The sequence below is a fragment of the Alligator sinensis genome, unplaced genomic scaffold, assembly GCF_000455745.1.
Source record: "Alligator sinensis unplaced genomic scaffold, ASM45574v1 scaffold1229_1, whole genome shotgun sequence".
Taxonomy (NCBI): Eukaryota; Metazoa; Chordata; order Crocodylia; family Alligatoridae; genus Alligator; species Alligator sinensis.
In genome coordinates, this window is record NW_005842843.1 from 641,276 (window position 1) to 663,041 (window position 21,766).

Genomic DNA, 21,766 nt, shown 5'->3' on the forward strand with positions numbered 1-21,766 from the left:
TCCCTCCCTTCCTCCCTATGGGGGCCTCAATCCTCCCCCTCCCACTTACCTACAGGAGCTGCTCTCTAGGCTGCCCGGCACCCATGTACATACATGTACATGGTGCCCCATGCCTGTCCACCCTCCTCCCATTCCCTCCAAGCTCCCTACAGGCTGGAAATCTGTCAGCCTGCAGAGAGCTCTATGCAAAACTGCAAAACCTTCAGTGTCTCCGTTAAAATGAGAAAACTTGCATTTTCCTCTGGTCAAGGGGAAAATCCGTTTTTTTTCTCCATTTCCCCATGGGAAATGGAAAACCCAGATCCCTGCAGATAACAGAACAGGGAGCAATGGTTTCAAGTTGCAGCAAGGGAAGTTTAGGTTAGATATTAGGAAAAACTTTCTCACTGGGAGGACAGTAAAGCACTGGAATGGGTTACCCAGAGGTTGTGGAATCTCCGTCCTTGGAGGTTTTTAAGACCCAGCCAGACAAAGCCTTGGCTGCAGTGAACTAGATGGTGATGGTCCTGCTTTGAGCAGGGGGTTGAACTAGATGACCTCCTGAGGTCCCTACCAACCCTAATTTTCTATTATTCTGTTTGGAAGTGACTACATTATATTTGTTTAAATCAGTAAGATCATTATTAAAATAGGACATCGTAAAAGTTTTAATGGATTTTTTAAAACTTTCATATGATTCTTGTCTGTTTAATGGTTGCGAGTTTAAGACATATTGCTGAGGTAGCTTATGCTTATGAGCTGGCAGCCCTGCAGAGGTGGTATGCTATATATAATATAAACGTTGGGATGTGGACTTGTTTGGTTGCATTTGTACAGTACTGCTTACAATGAGGTTCAGCCCTTAGCTGAGCATTATGATGATAAAAGACCTCTGAGAAAGGAGAGAGAATAGTTTGTTACCTTAACATAACTCCATTTATGGGTATAGAAGCTGTGCTGGTGGGTTCTGAAAAGAGCTTTGTCGACAATGTGAGCTGTGGCAATTCAGAACCTTGTAGGAGTGTAAGGGGGAGAGTAAAAAATCATGAAAACAGGAGGGACAATATTCAGAGAAGCAGGGATTTCACAGCATTGCATAGAAAGGGATTCTCCCATGACCAGTAACCCTACAGTATATTTAGAAGTCAAAACCCTACTTGGTTCTTAATGTTCTGATCATAAGTTTTAATAAAATTTCTACATCTCACTTTCTGTATAAATTACTACATTATGTCTGTAGTGTGACCCACAGTTCCAGTCCATATAGTTTATTTCCTGTTGCTGGGCCTGTTTTGCCTTGATTCTTATGGAAAAAACACTAAAGTGAATGATCTAGAAATCTTGCACTCAAGATTTCTCTCAAAGCACTCAAATGTTTTGGCTTCTCAGCCTGGGCCATGCCAGATGAAGACTTTTCCAAGTGGTAGTTTTTACTTTGTACGTTGTTATGCACTTGCAGTTTTTATAAGATGTATTTGTTTACCCATTCTTTCACCACACTTTTACACATTGTCAGGTGAAAGCTCTTTGACCTTTTTAATTTTTGCCCTTTTTTGTAGATATGTGTGATATGCTAGCGGTCACTGTAAAAATGCTACATATGTTTGAACTCAGGACATCTCCTCTGAAAAATGACAGAACTAAACATGCATCTCTGTGGAGACAGTGGCATGACTAAATGATTAGATAAAAAGTGATAATGTGAGAAATTAGTTTCTATATTAACAATAACACAATATATATGGGTACATACCAATTATTATTAAAGTTTTTAAGCATGGAAGACCCCACTGAAAACTAAGGGGTTATAATCTTATGAACTCAAAGGTACATTGGAACCTCAGGACAAAATGACTCAGTATTGCAGTATCTAGGGAAATCTATGCTACCATTACTCTGTCCCTGGGAATAGTTAATTTGTGAGAATCTAGTTCAGAGTGGCAAGTGTTAAGGAAAAGGTTTGTTGGAACAAATTATAATTAAACAAAGAACTGTGAATGTACTATGTAAAGCAGGGGGAGGAGTGAATATGTATGAGGAGATAGGAAGGTATATGAATAGTTCCCTGTTTTCTTTTTTAAAAGTTCCTTTCTTCATAGAATTAATGATCACGAAACCTGTGCATCACTGCTCATTGGGGCCATAGATGCCAGCATTGTCAATTGTAAAGATGACAAAGGAAGGTAAGAGTCTCCTGAACCAAATGCATTCTATGTTGATGAACCAATCTAAGACCATTATTAATTTTTGATTTATGAAACTTAATCTACATCTAATAAAATGGGCTACAATGTATTATACCATCCCCTGCACAACCCCAATTAGCCACAACAAAGAAAGTTGTTCATTTCAAAAGAAAACCTTATTTAATATTTTATTTTGCTACCAAAATAAGTATTTTTTTGTTTGTTTAAAATGCCTAGGGCTGAGAGCTGTTCCCTTGAACTCTGTATAATGGTTGAGTTAGACCTTTTTCTTCTCCGAAACTTTTAAATGCATCCAGAGTTCCTGAAGCAGGACCTTATCTTATATAGATAAAAAAGCATTTAATATATTATTCACAGGAACAATATTTGAAAGAATGTTTATTAAACAAAATGCACCAGTGTAAATTGGGTAATGTGCCACCCAAACCTTTAATTTGTCTGTCATAGAGATTAAAATCAAAGACTTTCCTCTTACAGAAGACAACAAAGCTAAAATAACCCCAACCAGAAAATCACCACAAAGATCTCTTGAAGCACCCATAACTTTCTCTTTCCAAATGACATGTCACATGGTTTTATATAGAAACAGAAAAATTCATGCTTAGAGTTGCATGTCACACACAAAATAAGCTACAGATCGTATAAAGACATTGCTGCATTTAAGATTAATTCAGTTACCTATGGTTACTGTAGCATGTAAGACATTAATGTGGAATACACCAGCACTTCTAATAACGGATTCATATTCTTCCCTCACACATGATCCTATGCCAAAAAGTTATTCTGAAACTAGCTGAGCCTATGGCCAGACCGGACTGAATGTCCTCGATCCTGTCTGATCTCAGAAGCTAAGCAGTCCCAGGCCCGGCTGGTACCTGGGCAGCAGAAACTAGCTGAAACCTACAAAACACGTTTGAGAGAGTACTAGGCAGAATTTGAGCCTGCTGCCCCTCCCTCTTGCCTCCCCATTTTTTTTAAATGATACAGTGTGTTCTGTTAGGTTAAACATCCTGTTTGTATGAGATTGTCAAGAACTCTATCCATCTCTTCCATTAACTGAATCAGATTTGGGGAAGCAATACTAGGGTTTTGCTTGGGATACTGCTCTTACATAGTTTGCCTTGGTGACAGTTTTAGATTTCATAACTTAAGAAAACAAAATTTGAAGCATCTTATACTCTTTTACTCCAGAAAGTTTAAATAAACAATGCTATAAGTATTTTAGAGATTCCTTCATGTTCTAAAGCTATAATTGGTCTCTCTCATTTTAGAACTCCACTTCATGCAGCAGCCTTTGCTGATCATGTGGAGTGCCTGCAGCTTCTCTTAAGTCATAATGCACAAGTAAATGCTGCAGATAATTCAGGGAAAACACCACTTATGATGGCAGCTGAAAATGGTCATGCGGGTGCTGTAGGTAAGTACCCATTTGTTTTTGTAAATCTTAAGATTGCATACATAAATGCAAAATATTAAGGGCATGTGCATACATCTGTTCTCTGAAACCAGGAAAAAGAAGTTGGTTTCACATTTTAAAAAAATCCAGTTTGCTGCATCCAGAATGTTTTATTTCATTTTTTTCTCCCACTTCAGAGCAGTTTAAGTTTCATTAATAGACTCTCTCTGCCCTATTTTCTGCTCTTGGTATTAGTTATTCATGTGTCTCATTTTCTTGATTATACACAACAGTAACATCTTCATTATAGCAAGGGGATAAGTAACCTTTTTGCAGTTAAATTGTTAAAAGAACCATAGCTTGAAGAGGAAAAACATTTTTTTGAATGTATAAACAACTGTTTTTCTTCAAATATTTTAAAGCCAGTCCACATACTATGTAAAGTCCAGCAACTTCGCTTCCCGGGGTTTGCATTGGGTAAAACAAATACATAAGGAGAAAAAAAATCTTTCCTTCAGACTTGAGAGCTCAGCCTCCACCCTGAGTTACTACTTCCATCTCTATTATTGCTAGGTGGGCAGTAAGTGAGCAAGACCCACTTAATCAAAGCAGGATCCCATGGTGGGGTGATCAGGCAAAAACTACTCTTCTTGATGTGTATTTCACTAATCAAATTAAAATAACAATTGTTTACTGACAATTTGGGGTAAAATTAAGTGTCTGGTTAGCAGTTTTCCATTTTTAACAAGTTGCTAGCTCCAGTTTTGGTTGCTGACTTAATTGCACAAAGTATACTTTTTCATTTACTCTTTTGCTTCCGTGTTGCTATGGATTTTGTAACATAAGGAACCATAGGACTGCTTACTGAATTGTTCGTGTCTGTGCATATGGAGGTCAGAATTATTCCACTACATGACTTCTGTTTCTGTATTTCAGATTTTTTGGTGAACATTGCCAAGGCGGATTTGACTACAAAGGATAAGGACTTGAATACACCCTTGCACTTGGCTAGCAGTAAAGTATGTGAAGGAACTTTGTAGACTACAAGTGCTCATATGCAGCCTATACATATGTAACCTATAGAAGTATTCAGAACAAGATCCTGGTAGTGTGTTGGAGATGCTCATTTCCCAGGCTGATGAGGTTCCAAGCACTACAGTGATATAATATGTACAAGCTCAGGGAGGAGTGTGGTAGCCAGCTGTTCTTAAATATTTCTTGTAAACTCTGAGAGGTGAGAAACAGGCTGCTGCATCCTACTACATCTGAGACATTGGTAAAACAACAAGGAAAATAATGGAAATCCATTGAGACCTTACTGAATTATCTCACATTATTGTAGTACAACACAGATTCAACTACTTGCATTGTTTCTTGGATTTCTATGGAAGAGAACTTCTGTAGAAAGAATATTGCAACTTAAACAGCTCTCAGCTCTGGAAGTGGAGGCAAAAACTGAGTTTGGTCGTGTTTTCTTTTCCAGAATCTGTGTCCAGTGTTTTAATAACTACAGTGGGCTTTAATAACTACAGTGGGCTCCTCTCTTCTCCTGTTTTCTTTCTACTGCTTTGTTGTTCCCTCCATCTCTGCTGCCATAGCCTGGCTTAGTAAGGAAAAAAAATGACCATATGACTCTTCCTTCAGGTTTTTTATTGTTAGTATTACTAGGTGGAAACTGAACAAAGATCAGATTTGTTCAGGGACTTGTTTGTCAAATCCAGCTGCAGCTCAACTTCTAAAGGTTCATGGACTCTACTTATATGTTTGTAAAACAGATGACATAAAAGTGTAATACTATATATAATACTATATACTTGTTGATAGACCCCTCCCAAGGAATGGACATCTTGTGCTGGACATCTGTCATCTAGTGCCCTAGTTCTGTAGCCTGTTGTGTCCAAGCAATCTCCTACAGGCATGCAGATGATCATGATGCAGAATTAGGCACTAGTCTGTACAAATTAATGACATTTTTGGACAACATAATTGTCCACAGTGCCCTTGTAATATAGCGGAAGCTTTTGCAACTAGTATATGACTAAGAGGTGTCTTTAAGATTTCTTTTCCTACTTAAAATGTGGAAGGCATTTCTAGGTTTGAAACTGACAAATACATCTGCATTTTAAATGCAGATTCTTTTTTGTTTGACTTATTTTAATGGCTTTTCCCCCCCATTTTTTAAGTCCTCAGCAGATTAATTTCAGTTTTTATTTTTTTTTAATATCAGGGTCATGAAAAATGTGCCTTGTTAATACTTGACAAGATACAAGAACAGAGCCTTATTAATGCAAAAAATAATGCATTGCAGACGTAAGTAAAGGCTTATTTTGTTCTACTTTTTGTTCTCTAGTGCTCTTGTATATTGCTCTTTTACCATTTCATTCATATTTGGAATATTAAAATCAGGTTGTTTAGATTTTGCATAGTATCTTAAATTATGTAAATTTATAAATGTTTACTTGGGGAGAATATAAGAACCGTTGATTTTAGGCATACAAACAACCACAGTAATTTACAAAGCAGGAGCTTAATACATTTCTAGGAAGATTAGTTGCTTTATTTTTCAAAAGCAAATATAAGTTTTTTAGTCCTTAAAATAATGTTCTATAGTATCATCTTAGAAAAGCTTGTTTTGTAGTCATCAAAGAAAAAAGGGAGAAATAAAAGGGAAGAGAGGGAAGTAGTCACTTCAAAATTAAAAGCAGCTTACATTTCCTGCTATGATTTTTGGGAAATAATTAAGGCCTGCGACACACAGTTATTTTACTGTTAGTGGGATTTTCATCAGACCTATTCTGTTTTGATCTGCAGTCTATAAAATCTTGCAATTTTAAGTCAGTCTTATGAGTTTTAGGCCCCCAGTGCATGATTTTTCATGGTTGATGTTGGCAATGATATATTTATGTATCTGAGGGCAAGATACAGACTTATCTTTTAGATTTACATCTTGATTTACTTCCACTAACAAGATAGGTGTGCCTTATAGAGGCTTCATCCCCAGAGACTCTGTGGAGTGAAGAGATGATTTTACAATTGGACTCTGTAAGAGTTCTGCCAGGTTTTCCACTAGATGGTCTCCTATGCAGAACAAAACTCAGTGAAGGAGAGGAAGAGGGATCTGGGGCAGCTTCTATCCAACTTTAAGCTGACTGTAAGCCATTTGAAATTGTGCCACTAGGTTAGAGTTCTTAGAGCTGGAGCTGAGCCCAGCCTTACTTTCTACTCCTAGTGCTGGGGACAAGATGAACTTGGTTTGGCTGCAGTGCAGTTGTATTAGAAGGATGTTCCCTCTGCTGCATATCAGCTTGGAACCCAACTTGTGGGCCTGGGCCTGCATCTTCAGAATGACCTAGCCATACCTCTCCTTCACCAGAATCATCTACACTTCAGTCTACATTAGCTAGTTCTGAGATCTAATGGAGCAAGATTTGCAGTCACAGACTGGATTGCTGCAAGTCCACTTATTCTTAGCAAGAACAGTTTCTTCAACCGCAAGCTCTTGGTTTGGAAAGGACAGTTCTTTAGGACAGATAGTTTATAAGTTGGGATGACCTTTCTGCTTAGCATGTGTTTTATAAGAAAAATACATTAACTACTATTTAGCTTTTAAGTGCAGGTACTTGAGCATTAGAAAAATGCCGTATTTATGATTGCCTGTGCAATTTTATCTCTAAATCCTTAAGAGTCCATCCTGTATGATGTTTTCGTATGCAACCTCTCTCTTTAAACAAAAGAGGGAAATTTTGTGCAATTAAAACACAACCCACCCCAATCATACATTATCAGTAGAATTTGAAGCCTGAACCTTGAGGTAATTGCTATGCTGATTTTAGCCACTTGAACTACAGAACTGATTTAATTACATTACGTAACCCATAAGGGGAAAGTTGGTTTATACCACTAGATCCAGGTACTAGGCCTGGTGTGTGTAGGAAGGTCAGTCCAACTTGGTGCTGTCTTTCCTTTAACTGTGAAGTTGGTGCCCGCAGCAAAGATCATGAGTCACTGGAGCTGTGCAGGGTTAGGTCCTTCCTTCCTGCAGCTGCACTGACAGTAACAGGGTCCAGGAGCAGAATGTTCAGTGATTTTGATTGGATGCCAAAAAGGAAAAAAAGCTGATTTTTTTTTTAAGAGTATATATTTGCCAGTCTTGAAGATAGACAAAGAAAAACATTACTTTGAGGTTAATTCCCCTACTAATGTCAAAGGCCTGCTCCCAATAATGGAAGTGCAAGAGATTTTCAAAGAATTGTCTATATCAGAAAACATTCAACAAATTCTTATATAGGTATTATAATCTATTTCTTATACAGGTCCGTCTGAGTGTTAAAACAAGATGTTTTACAGATGTAGAACACAATTACTTTTAATTGTGGGGTACTGTATAAAATATATCTAGGTGCAACTTTATTGATCCATGAAAGCAGAAAAATTCTTTTGTAACAGTGGGTCATACTATAAATGTTTCCCAGACAGGCATTTCAATTTATTTCAAACCATACTTGAGTTGAGGTGTTAATGTTTTGTAGACCTCTCCATATTGCTGCACGGAATGGCTTAAAGCTGGTGGTTGAGGAGTTGCTAGCCAAAGGGGCATGTGTACTAGCAGTGGATGAAAATGGTAAGTAAAAGGCGAAATATTTATGCAATACACTTTGACAGTCTTATGCAGCACCAAAAAAGATGATTTTACAACCCATCAAAGAAAAAAGACCACTAAACTGAATAGACAACACTGATATTTGTACTTCTTTGTGAATAAGATACTGAGTTGCGTAAGTATGAAAACAAGGTATATTTTATATAGAACAAACACACTGGAGACATCACAACGTTCACTTTACATGTGCTGTCATTGCCTAGTCTTTCTGTGATGCTTGGGTGCAACAGCAGTTTGAATTTCCTAAACATGGAAAAAGGACCAGAAGATTCTTGCTGCTTGTATCAGAATCCAGGATTATAAATATCATCAGAACATGTTTAGTAACTGGGATAAAAAAATCAACATTTGTTTGGTTATATCCCAGTGCATTCTGAGATCAAAGATGGCATTGCTAATTCTTTGGCCAAATGTGATATGCTAATAAATTATCATTACCTTAAATAAATAGACAAGTTTTGGCCCCAAGTAAATGTACATGTTTGAAGAATGGTTGTAACAGATCTAAAATAGCCTTCTATAGCAAGGAACACGTTTTGGAATACTTTTGATTGAACTTTTTCTCCAAAATGTGGCATTAATTATAATGATAAAACTATATTACTGAAAGGTACCTGCTATTACAGGCATTAGAATAAAAAATTCTGGTATATTCCACAGAATTAAACAATTAGACTATTGTCATTAGGTAACCATTTTTATGTGTACATGAAAGACTTGTGTATTCATTGCATTGCAATCCTTAGAAACATTCTAGGAGGAACAGAAGGTTTTAAACTATTTAATTTTGCTGCTTAAATTATTTATCTTTTGTCATCCGCACTTTGTTGTTATGCTGTTAGCAAGAAACTATTTTTGAGGCCCTTTATTTTAGCTGGAAATACAAGATGTACTAATTTTCTTGATGCAACAGACTGCCCATCCATCCATGCACTGTTAGAAGTAGTGAAGAGCAATGCTGACAGGCATACTGATCTAATCATTTCTATAGCTTTCAACACTTCCACCAATCTAATGAGTCTGAACATTAGATTTATACTGCATCTAACTGTCATATAGAGGTCTGTTGCTTCAATTCTGGGCTAGCTCTGTTATTAAATACAAATACTCTAATTGTATATAAATCTAAATGTCCTTTATGAGGAAACAGATCCACTTCAATTGGAAGACATTATGTCTGATCTTTCTATGTTTGCCTGGTTTCCATTTTGCTAAAAAAACTACACTTGAAGTATTACTGTAAATGAAAACCAAGAAATTAATAGCTTTTGTTAGCTGCTTAGAAATAAATAATTGGCATTTTGCTTACGGTATTAAAAATGTTAACCAGAGATGGGTGAATACTACAAACTTATTCTTCAAGTAGTTTTTCAAAAATTAATTCCCCTAAGTCATCTTCCTCAAACATATTATCAAGTTTAAGGAAGGTTAAACTTTTAAGCTGTACTGTGTATTTGGGATAGCATTATATACTGTTTTAGGTGGCCAAGGCACAAGGGTCTTAGCACTAGAACCAGGAAAAAATGCAGTTTTAGGAAAAACCTAGAATACTTGCAAATTTGAACTGAATCCATAGAATTGTCTCAGCTGGTAAAAATATTGAAGTGAATGTTTCTAAAAGGTTTTAACTTTGTTTCAAAATAACATTTGAATTCTTCATTAGAAAATTGACTTATTTCTTAAATAAAGGAATAAAACAGAGTTAAATTATCCCAAAATTAAATAGGACATCTTGTATAAAAATGTTTCAAGGCAACATTAAATTTGCTGATTCACCTAAAAAAATTAACAGTATCTGTTGCAGTTCAGTGTTTTTTATCTCACTTTTTGGTTTGCTTACTAAATGAGAAAAAAAACATTATTCATCCAGCTCTACTTAAAACCTTTTGCCAGATCTCTGGCATACAAACAATTAAATGAACCAGATCAAGCTTAATGACACAGCTAAGATGTTACTCCTGCATGAATGTAAAGAGCAAAAAGAACATTTTAAATTCTATACCCAAACAATGTATCCAGTAGTGTTGCAGTTTATCTAGTAGTGATTGTTCAGAGTAATGCTTGTGCTGCTTTGAAAAAGAGAATGATTTTTTCCTAATTCTCCTCATCCGATTGTAACCTGCAATCTTTTCCTCAATTTCTCTTCCTGACTTTATTTTATTATATGAGGATTCAGATGAAGGCACTCCAAAGGGCATAGACAGAAGAAGTGCAGCTCCTGGGTCTAATTCATGGTACTTCATAGAAAGCACCATGAATTGGATCCATCTTCCCAACCCAACAGATATTAGCTGTTGTATCAGGATGGTGGGAGATTGAGCTTCAATTTGGAGCTGATCCAGAGAGAGAGGCTGCATCTCTTCAGCCTTTTCCTATGGCTTCACCCCACCACCTCCCAGCTCCTTTGCTGACTCAGGATGGGAGTGGGAGAAGGCAGGGGAGGGAGGTCTGTTCTGGGGTTTCCCCAACTACACTGGAGTGGGGGAGTGGGTGGATTTGGAGCCCCTCCCACCTCAGGGGAAAGCTCCAAGCCACCTATCCCTCCTTCCAGCAGGGCTGGGGAAACCCCAGAACAGACCTCCCTTTCCTGCCTTCTCCCCCTACCATTCTGAGATGGCACCAGGGGCCAGGCTGTGCTGCAGCAGTCCAGTGCCAGAGCAGATAGACATTAATGAGGGTGCTCTGCTCTGGAGTGTCTTCATTTGAACCCTCATACAGTAAGGGTTAACTTGTTTTGTTAGGTCATGGCTTTAGAGCTCTTTCAAGGGGCCAGTAGCGTGACAAATGTAATTTGTGTCTGTGCCTAACGTGGAACACCTTCGTTAACTTGTGTCTACACATGCCAGGAGCAGGGCTGGACTGATGGGGGGAGCTTGTTCTGGGGGTTGTCCAGCTGGCATTGGAGGGTGGGAGATTGGAGTCCCCACCTTGGGGAGGCTCCAATACACCCCCCTCCCCCCCCCCACTCCAGTGCAGGCTGGAGAAACCCCAGAATTAACCTCCCTCTCCTTCCTTCTCTACCTCCCATCCTGAGGCAGAGCTCGGGAAAGAGGCTTCAGAGACTCAGCCTTTCTTCCAGGATTGGCTCCAAATTGGAGCTCAATTCTCCCACCCTCCCAACTCAACAGCTAACGTCTTGCTGGTTTGGGAGGATAGGTCTAGCTCATGGCGCTTTCTCTGAAGCGCCCTGAGTTAAAGTGGGGGGCTGCACTTCTGTTTGCACCCTAATCTTATTGCTGTGGTAGCTGAGCTACTCTGTAATTCTTAGATTGTAAGAACAATAGCTTGTCCTTCTGGCCACAGAGGAAGAATTGTTGGAGGTACTGGAGGATGATCAGCTTTGAGTGGCTTAGCTTCCTTTCACACTATAAAGGTGGGCAGGCTACCAGCACAAGTATAAGCAACACTCAACACTTAAAAGTTTTCTTTATGCAAATGGGAGCTGTGAATACCTAACTAAGAACCTTGAGATAACTGCAGTGAAAACAAGCTATGAAGTAGCTTGCCAGTTCTTCACTTCAGTACTCTCCTCATCACATTTCCTGTGTATTTCAAAATGTATTTTCTGCTTCCTAAGTAAAGGAAGCATTACCTGTTAGTGGTGAGGTAAATTCTAGATAATTAATTAATGTTTATGGAATATGTACCATGTGTCCCGTCTAGTCCTTTTTTTGATCACTTAATTTCTAAATAATTTGCCTTCTAAATACTCAACACTGAATGTTCAATTAAGTAATCTGAAATCTTTTAAAATTCATTCATTCAGAACTTGTGGTGTTTTTTTTATCTAGCATAATTTTTTTCAAATGAAAGTCATTGTTCTCAGAATGAGATCTGTTCATATGAACTGAAGCCAGTCAGCTCCAGTTCATAGTGCCTTATGCTCTACTATGTTGTTTTGTAATCATCATACTGTCTGTGCTGTAGAACTGTGTTTAGCAAGTGCTTTTACTCATTTTGTGTAAAGACTGTATGCTGCTTCATTTAAATAATAGTGCTTGTTGTGATGATCACATTGATTGATTTTAAATGCTCCACAAATTATATGTTTTCCCAGCATGTCTAATTTAAATTAAGTAACACACTTTCTTGCTTGGCATGATTGCAACTAAACATACATCTCCTGGTTATGAAATCATCTAGAGATGTATTGAGGAATGCTCAGTTCCCTTCTCAGTATCCCTAGTACTAACCATTGCCTTGTCTGCATTTGTGCCCAGGTCATACGCCAGCCCTGGCTTGTGCTCCTAACAAAGACGTGGCTGACTGCCTGGCACTCATTTTGGCTACCATGATGCCTTTTTCTCCTTCCAGTTCAATGACGGCTTTCAACTTCGTTTGTTATAAAAAAGACAATTTGAGCAGGACACATCTCTGCGATGGCTCCAATATGGGTAGCATTAACTCTTACAGTAAACCTTTGATTAACAATGTAGGAACAGAGGAAGGGTACAATGAAAATGATTCCGATTCTGAAACATTTTGACTTTTTGGTATTCAAGAGTTTTTAGTTAATTGCATTCAGGTTTTTTTTTTCCTTTTTAAAAAGCTTGACTCCCACTGTTATATCCTTAAGTATTATTACTGACCCAAACTTTCACAGTTAGGGTGTGAAAGGATTAGTAAAGTTGATAATAATCTAGCCTTTAATAAAAAGTTTGGGGGTTTTGTTGGAATGCATTCACATTAATGTTCTGCAGCTTCCAGCTTCATTGTTTTCTTTAGGCCCCAAGTGCTCCTGTGAAATTTCTACCTCTTATTTTACATAGAAAAAGAGAAAATGCCTTTTTCTTTTTTGACAGCACAAGTGAACAGGGAACTGTTTATAAACACATTCGTATATCCTAGCTGTGCAGTTAGTATACAGGCATCTTTTGTAGATTTCAAGAGCACCAACCCTCCCCTTATTTGTCTGTTTCCTAGTTATGGAGTCCTGTTGATTAGATGAGTTTGTTACACAAACCAAAGGTAAAGTTGTGCATCTTTTTAAAGTACTGCCTGCAATTACTTTCTTTAGAAGAAATTAAACATTTTACATTCTGCATGTATTAGCACTTCAGTATACAGGAGGCACTTTTAAAGAACTTAAAGTACACAATTAGAAGGCTGTTGATGCAAACTTTCAAAAGCCAAATCTGTTTGTCCCACTTTCACAGGTATTTTCTTATTGAGATCAGTAGAATTACTTGTGTAAAGTGAGCACAATTTGGTCTGTAATTTGTCTTTTCAATTCAGCACAAACGTGTTTGGTTTCTTTGCACTACAGAATTGGGGTCATTAGGCGTTTCTCTGTCACCTGAGCCATTAACCACTAATCAAGTTTCAGGAAAAAATCAGCAGTAGATTGAGATGTATCCAAATGTTTGTGATGATTTGCCAATTTTATATTGATTATTTTCTTCCCTAAATTTAAACATCTTGTTTTTACCATTATCAGTATCAGGTTTTTAGAAAACGAACTTTTGCCAATATTTGGATTAAAAAGAACAGAGCAAAGATAAACACAAAGCAAGTGAAAGTATAACACCAAAAGAGGAAACACCAAACACATGCCAGGAAAAGTAAACTATGGAAAGGGACTCATGATGTACAAGAGAGCCTATTGACACCAGCTTCTCTAATCAATGTCAACATTGTGAATATATCTGCTCCTTCTGCCAAAGCTTCTAGGTCAAATGGACCCCGTTCCTCATCTGGGACAGAAGTACAAAAGGAAGAATGAGACTTAAAAACAAAAAATCCTACCATGAACTAAACCAGCTATACCATGAGGACCAAAATGCTTCAATAGCTAAAAGGAAGACTTTACTTTTTGCAGAATGCAAGTGACAGAATGACGTAGCTTTTTCTAAATAATAAAATGTAAACTTTTTGAGTAATGAAGAATCTTGAGTGTATTTTACATTTTATGACACAGATTTCTAGTTAACAGTTTGACATTTGTAACTAATGACGTGTTGACCACAATTTATTTTTTTCCAGACTAGAGAAAATGTTCATATACTTTAAATGTAAATGTGTTTATATTTATTTGAAATGAAACAAATGCCCGGGAAAAATTACTATAGTTTCTTCTTCTTTTTATTTTTTGTGCATTTTATTTGGCATAATGTAAAATGCAATGTGAATCCAGGCAAGCCTGATGTTCTGAGTGGGAAGGAGGAAGGGGTGTGGGGCAAGACCACACATGCTCAAAACTGACCTCAGAATCTTGTCCATCTGCCTGGACATAATGTGAAGGTAAAACTCACTGCTCTGTTGGTAAAGGGCAGAGAGTGAAGATATGCACTGCACCTCTAAAAAGCACCCTTTATCAATAATATTGGAGCATAAAGATTACTTTCAACATCTCATAGGGGAAGTGGGTTGCCACAATGCAGCTAAGTATGAGAACAGAAAGAGTGGAGTATATTTTATATGGCCTGGAGCAAATAGCTTAGTTTAAACATCCTATGATTCCCACTCAGGTGGTCTGCAGGCCTAAAACTATGCTGGAAGGATGGGAGAAACCTCCTTAGCAAACACTTTTAGCAGGGTGAAAGGAAAAACAAACATTTCTGACAGTATTCCATACAACCAATGCCAACATTTCCTAAAATCTATTGAGATTTTATTTCTTGATGAAAGAAAAATCATTTTAAATTATGTAACTGTTGAAGAGACTTTTTTTAAAGCATATATGGTTATTTAATACTATACACAATCTGTGAGCAGTATTTTACCTTGCTAAAATGAAATGTTTCCATGAATATTATGAAATAGAAATTTCCAAACTTTAAAACAAAAGAAAAAATCTCAAGTGGTACTTAAAAATTTACATTTCTTCTATATTTCTATTTATCTCGCAGAGGACAACACAAGCATCTGAACCACTGGTTTTCCCTCTTACATTAGTACTGTATAACTTTTTTAAGATCAATTAAAAAGAACCCTTTAATTAAAAATTGCTAAATAGCAATAACTACCTTACTTAAAGCACTGAAAATAAGGGGAAAGACCAGCTTTGAAAGGGTGATGCATTCTGTGGTGTCTGTTTAGAAGTGGAATGGAAATCCCAAAGTTTGCTTTTTGTCATTTCTAAGTAGAAAGAACACTTAGAAAAAACACAGGACATAGAGCTCCTTCATTAAAAGAAAAAGAAGTTCTCTCTACCATAGAATAAAAGAGGTTCTATTATTCAAAATAGTCATCGTTAAAAGGTTGACATTTGCTATTAGCTACCATACAGGGATATCTAAGATAGCAGTATTTGACATATACTTGCAATAGAAGGTAATTGCCATTACTGTGTGGCACAGTACATGCTGCCTTCTAAGGGTGTATATAAATTATAGGACTGTGGATGATGATTTAATTTTTATCCTTTTATGGCTTTGCACCAAAACTCAAGTCAATAGAAAAAACTCCTGCAGAATATAACATGTTGGGCTGACCCTAATCTGCAAATATCTGTAGCAAAATGTTTTATTATCTCTAATTTAGTCCAAGGATAAAGCAAACTAAACTTGGATTTTGTCACTGACTATTAACTGGCAGTACAACTGTATCAGTCATTTAAAATGTACAATATTCCAAAAATCACAGAAACAGGATTTGCTTTGTTTAAGCTCTGAGGAGCATTCAGAAAATAATATTTTGAGTATGGTACCCTTAAAGGAGAAATGCATTCTGGGTAAATTTTCAGTTGTGCTCAGTATTGGCCTCTCTTCTCATTGTCACATATCAAAATACTCTTATTCGAATCCCATTAAGATAATTTGTATTGCAATTTATAAGTAGTCTATAGAAGTAAATTTAAAACAGATGTTTAAACACAGAAGCAACTTTGCTCCTGTGAGTGGTTGTTTGCCTTGATCTTAATATGCCTATTTATGGGAGGAAAGTGATTCAGGCATAAGGTTGCACTTACACTCAGATCCTGCAAGCTACAATTTGTGAGCTCTTTCTTCACTGGCACAGAGGACAGGTTCTGTGTCATTGCAGTAGTCTGTCTCCACAGTTCTACTTGCAGCATCAGAATTATAATATGTATTCTAACTATAGCTGTAAACAGACTTCATTTGCAGGTTTCGGTCCTAAGTCTTTCTCTCAAAATATAGAAAGTTACAGTCTCTGGTCTGCCTACAATTGCTGTTATTCTACAGTGAAATAACTCAGGGGATTTCTGTTTATCACTACTAAAAGGGCACCATAATATGTTTGGTACTTTTATGCAGTAAACAACTGCCATATTTATTACAGTATAACCTCATCAATCCAGCATGCTCGGGACCGAGCACCTGCCGAAAATTTGAAAATTCCAGATTTTTGAAACCAGAGCAGCAGTCGGTTGTGGAGCAGGGGGTAGTGGCAGCTGGTCCTGGAGCAGCGGCCACATGCGGAATGGTGACGCAGGGTGGCAGAGGCAGCCACTGTGTACAAGGTTTCCCTTCCCCCTCCGCTGCTCCAGGACTGGCCGCCACTACTCCTTGATGTGCCAGATTTTCAAGAATTCCAGATTTTTGATATCCGGATTTATGAGGTTATACTATATTAAATTAAAACAAGTAAATAATGATGGATTGTTATCCATTGTACTGTTGAGAAACTTGGTTATGTATCTGTTGAGAATGATTTTAGGATTTTATGTGATTTTTATTTTTAGTCGTGTAAGAAACTTTTAGAGTGCCTTTTTATATTTGTGTATTCTGAAAATATTTTGTGAAACTTGTCTTTTTTTTCCATTTGAGTGTTATCGAAGCAATATAATACCAGTAAGTTTTCATTTCAAACCTTCTTTGAATGTACAAAGTGTTTTTTTCCTTTTCAAATGTTCTACCTGCATTGAAATGAAAATGCGCTAAGTTTCTATAGGTATTATGTATAATTTTGCAGTGCTGAACATGCTTTCTTATTACACAAAGTAAACCTTAAGTCAGTGTTATGGGGAAGGGCGTTTTAAACGGTGACAATCTGAAAGTGTGTATAAAACGTAATTCTATGCGTTTCTTATGCAGTGATCTACATATTAAAAGCCAATATCTTAAGTTTTGTAGTTCTGTCTTATATTTTATGCTTTAGCATGTGCAATATATCTTTACAAACGACCGTGAGATGATTCTGGTGCCAGTGTTATATTTTGCCTAACATATTTGTAATAAACAATATAAAATATTGTTTGATGGTTTCAGTGGGGTTTGTCTGTAATGTTTTCTTATGTAAACTGGAGTTTAATGACTTCAGTAAAATGTCATGACTGTATAAAATGAGTAAAAAGACTTATTTCAGTGAATGACTTGGAATCCAATCTGAATCCGCTCAAGCACAGTTTAATACCTTTTTTCAACTACTGAATGCTGTGTTGATGTAATGTAGTGATCTAACTGTACACTATTATCGAAATGCATTCAGATGGTTATTTTTACAAATAAAATGGTACAAATATTGTTGCAAACTGAGTAATATTCTGTTTGTTCAAAAATAACTGGGAATATACTAAGAAAGTCCTTTAGTATGGCAGATGTATAATGTAAACTGAACTGTATATTTATTTTATATTACTACACTTTCTCATGCACACTGACTACCTGAATAGACTCAAGAACTTGATTATGACAGTATTAATTGTTTACTTAAACATGCTATATGTAAAAAATCAGAACACCAGTATTAACTATTTTATTCAGCTATGGATATATGAATTATATAGTCATTGGAGCAGGAAATGCAATTTACCAGAATCTATCAAAAGTGAGTGCCCCGACCATCAAAATTAGGCACTCTCTCTCTTGTGCTGACCCTGTGAATATTTAAATATTTTAAACAAAAAAAGAACAGCTTGCACAGGAGCTACTGAGATCAGTTACATAAAATACCTTATACCACTCTGGTCAGAGCACTCTCCTAATCTGAGCTAGCTGAATTGTGGACAAGGACTGAGTCAGAACTCTAGCCAAAATTCATTAAAGACAACCCATGACCTCTATGTTCCTTTTTCTAGTGAAAAGGCGTAAAGAGGGTTAAGATCAACAGAAGTGAAAAATGAACTGTATGTATTAATAAGTGCAGTAAAATATGATTAATTTGTTACTGGGATAACATCATTATCACCTTATTTGTTCATACATCTGAATTGCAAAAGTAATCCTATTGATTTGCATGGGAAAACACCAGCTATTTGGTCACCAATTTAAAGTAAAATTTTTTGTTTCATAAACTACATATATGGTATGTCATCGCTAGATAATGAACTATCAGGTAAAATTTGCTCCTGATAGCTCATTCGTAGGGACCTAGCAAATTTATGATTTTGTGATTTTCACAGAAACTGAGAATTTGGTAGGTTCCACGTGAAAAAGCCTGGTCCCTACATAAAACAACAGGCACTGCAAAAAAGCATGAAAATGTCTAGCAAACAGGGATGGCGGAGGGGGGCTGCAAACAGAAAATGGTGGGAAGCCCTGGTGTTCTGAAGCACAGGGGGCGGGAGGAAAAGGAAGGGGAGAATTTCCCAGCAGAGCGCAGCGGGTCCCCTGCAACTATGATTGACCAAGGGGCCCCGGAAGTCCCACCTCCTCCCCAAAGATTGACAGATGGCCATCTGACTGACCAGATGTCAGTCTCCGAGGAGGGGCAGGAATCCCTTCAATCAGAGGCATGGGAGGGGGATTCTGCCACTCCACCAAGTAAGTGGTGCCCAACACCATGCTGGGACCATGAAATCTGGAGGCAGCCACCACAATTTAGGTAGCTCCATACCCATTAATGTATAAATGGACAGCAGAACCCAGACTTGGTATTTGGGTGATTTACAACTTTGCAGCAAAGTGCCAGATTAAGGATGAACTGCTCAGGTCTTTGCTGTAGCCTTTACTTGCACAACTGTGCTTCTATGCTCAGATACAGCTCATCATCAGTCCTGTGTAACTGTTTGGAGAAGCCCAGCCCCATGAAATAAAAGCAGCAAAACATGTAGAAGCACTTCAGCAGTCCCACATGGATGTTTGCTGTGGTTCTGTATAGCCCCTTTTAGAAGGTTAGGAACAAGGGCAGATTAATGCATGGCCCCACATGGCTCAGGCCCAGGGACCCCTGCCAATCAGGGGCCCTCTGGGGTGGCAGAGGCAGCGTGGCCCAGGCAGGCATCCTGGCCATGGGCATCCAGGTCAGGCAGCGTGCACTTTCTCCCCTTCAGCTGGACCAGGGCCAAAGTGGGGTGGGTAAAATGCAGCTCACCAAGCCATTCTATCCGGCCCACGGGGCCCCTAAAAAATTTAGAAAATTAATATTTATCTGTCCTGGGCTGCCTGTCATGCGGCCCTTGATGGCTTGCTGAAACTCAGTAACTAGTCATCATTCATATAATTGCCCAAAATAATTGCCCACCCCTAGGCTAGAGGGTGGGTGTGGGGCTCCATGTGGGTGGTGGCAGCGGCTTCTTGGGGCTGTCTGTTGCCAGGAGGCCCCATGGGCCCCAGCGTTGCTGGGACAGGATGGGATGGGACAACCCTGCCCTGCCCTGCCGGGGCCGGCAGAGGGTGGGTGGGCAGCGCAAACCCCATTCCCCACCCCCAGCCGGCCCTGGCTTGTCACAAAGTGCTGGGGGACTAGCCCTGGCTGCGCAGCACCCGCCAGGTGGAGGGGCTGTGTTGCGCTGGGGCAGGGCCACCACCTCAGCAGCGCTCATGCCCCCTGGGTAACCCCAGACGTGCAAAAGAGGCTGGGTAGACCCAGCCGCAGCCCCCTGGTAGGTGCAGAGGGAACCTACCCTCGCCTGGTGGGGGGCCTCTGATTTTCTGTTTACCCAGGGCCCCAATAAATCTTAATCCGCCACTGGTAAGGAACCTATCTCTGCCACTGTCCTGATCTGTCTGACACCTTGTATAGGTATTGCTGATTTAGGGGATGCTCTACTATGATTATATGAATGATGACTAGTTACCTTACAACTCAAAATAGGCTGACTACCAAGGACTAATGACTCATTGATTATTATCATTAACAATTCTCTAGGAATGACAAAATGATCATATTTGACTGTAATGAACAAACTTCTGTGGGAAAGGGAAATTCAAATCCTTGAGTTTGACCACTGGAAGAAATGGAAATACACCAAGGAAGAACAGGCCTGTTTTTCCCACTACTACCCTCTCGTCACGGTCGGTTCCTTGAAGTTGAAGATGATGTTGGTCAGGCTCAATGGGTCTTCAGGTGACCAAGGTGCCTGATTCTTCAGCAATGGGGGCATGTTTTTGCATGGGGAAGAGGCTACCCTATAGCCCCGAGGGCAATACCTGCAACAAAGAACCACAGTTTAGTAAGGTCTTGTTGTCCCCAACGGACAGTGTGAGTTCGTGCCCGGTGCGCTATTGCCAATGAACACACAGGGGTGGAGGATCCAACTTAATCTTTATTGTTTCCAGTCTGCGCAGAGAGGGGTGCTTGGCAATCGTTTGCAAAGCAAGCACCACTGGTTTCTACCTTTGGGTATCTTTTATACATATGTTTGCAAGTGTATCGCTCAGTGATTGGTTACAAGCCACTGACATAAGACGTTCTCTACTGAGCATGTCTCTATACCTATGTTTTAGCCATGTAATTCATTTACATACATATATGTTTCATTAACATACTTTTGCCCTGCCCAGGGGTGTGATTTTTAGCATTATAATGAGACCTTTTTCTGAACTTCTTGCTATCTTACAAGTGTCAGGGAGACATTATCCTGCTGGTGTTAGGGAGGCATTCCAGGAATCCTCCGCATCCCACACGCTGTGCTCTGCAAGCATCTCTTAACACACACATACCACACCCCTCCCAGCATCTGCAAGTTGCCTTAAGTATTCGGTCAGATATAGTTTGCAAAAGCTAGATATACCATAAAAAAGAGTACATAAAAAGATTACATCAAATCCCCCCTTCGAGGCTATGACCCTATGAAATGGGACCATAGTCCTCGATCATTCCTTTCAGCATCAAGAACCGTTTTGCACCTTCTCGGTTCTTCTGGATTGGATCCATGACCGAAGATTTCATGAACATCACTCGGTTGACAGGGGTAGGTATCAACTTCTTGAGTGAGTCACAGCATATAGGTACGCACTGCACCCCACAGCAAATCATTAAGAAAATACATATACCTGCTACAATTAAAAGGAACATCTGCTTCAACCATGAAAAATTAGGAAGCCAAGAAGTAAGCCACGAAAAATCAAACCCATCATCTTGTTTGATATGTGACAGAATGTCCTGTAACTTTTGTACCTTTGACTCTATTAGCTTAGAATTATCTGTCAAATTGAAGCAACACATCCCATCGAACTCTTCGCACCCATGGTTATGTCTCAGTAACAAATAGTCTATGGCTGCCCTATTCTGCAACGTAGCCCCCCGCAGTTCTTTCATCTTGGTGCTGAGGGCAGCTAAGGCCTGTGAGGTTGTGTTCAGGCTCTTCGCTAAGGCGCAGGCCACTTTGCTTATCTGACCATGGTTGCCTACCGCCAGGGCTGGTAAACCTACTATAGAAACTGCCAAAGACACTGCCTC

The 21,766-nt window shown here is 38.7% G+C and overlaps 1 protein-coding gene across 16 annotated transcripts in view; it reads left to right on the plus strand.

The window, feature by feature from the left end:
- ANKRD44 (ankyrin repeat domain 44) overlaps positions 1–17,675 on the plus strand; it is a 202,109-nt gene extending 184,434 nt beyond the window's left edge. For 5 of the 16 annotated variants that reach the window (XM_025191621.1, XM_025191620.1, XM_025191624.1 and 2 more), the window contains 6 exons: positions 2,079–2,162; positions 3,458–3,603; positions 4,519–4,601; positions 5,810–5,892; positions 8,112–8,203; positions 12,463–17,675. In XM_025191621.1, coding sequence (XP_025047406.1) covers positions 2,079–2,162; positions 3,458–3,603; positions 4,519–4,601; positions 5,810–5,892; positions 8,112–8,203; positions 12,463–12,728 — 754 coding nt within the window. In that variant the 3' untranslated portion in view covers positions 12,729–17,675. Of the gene's footprint in view, positions 1–2,078; positions 2,163–3,457; positions 3,604–4,518; positions 4,602–5,809; positions 5,893–8,111; positions 8,358–12,462 lie in introns of all 16 variants that reach the window. The other 11 variants (XR_003091773.1, XM_025191623.1, XR_003091774.1 and 8 more) reach the window with 11 other exon arrangements.
- Positions 17,676–21,766: the final 4,091 nt, after the last annotated feature.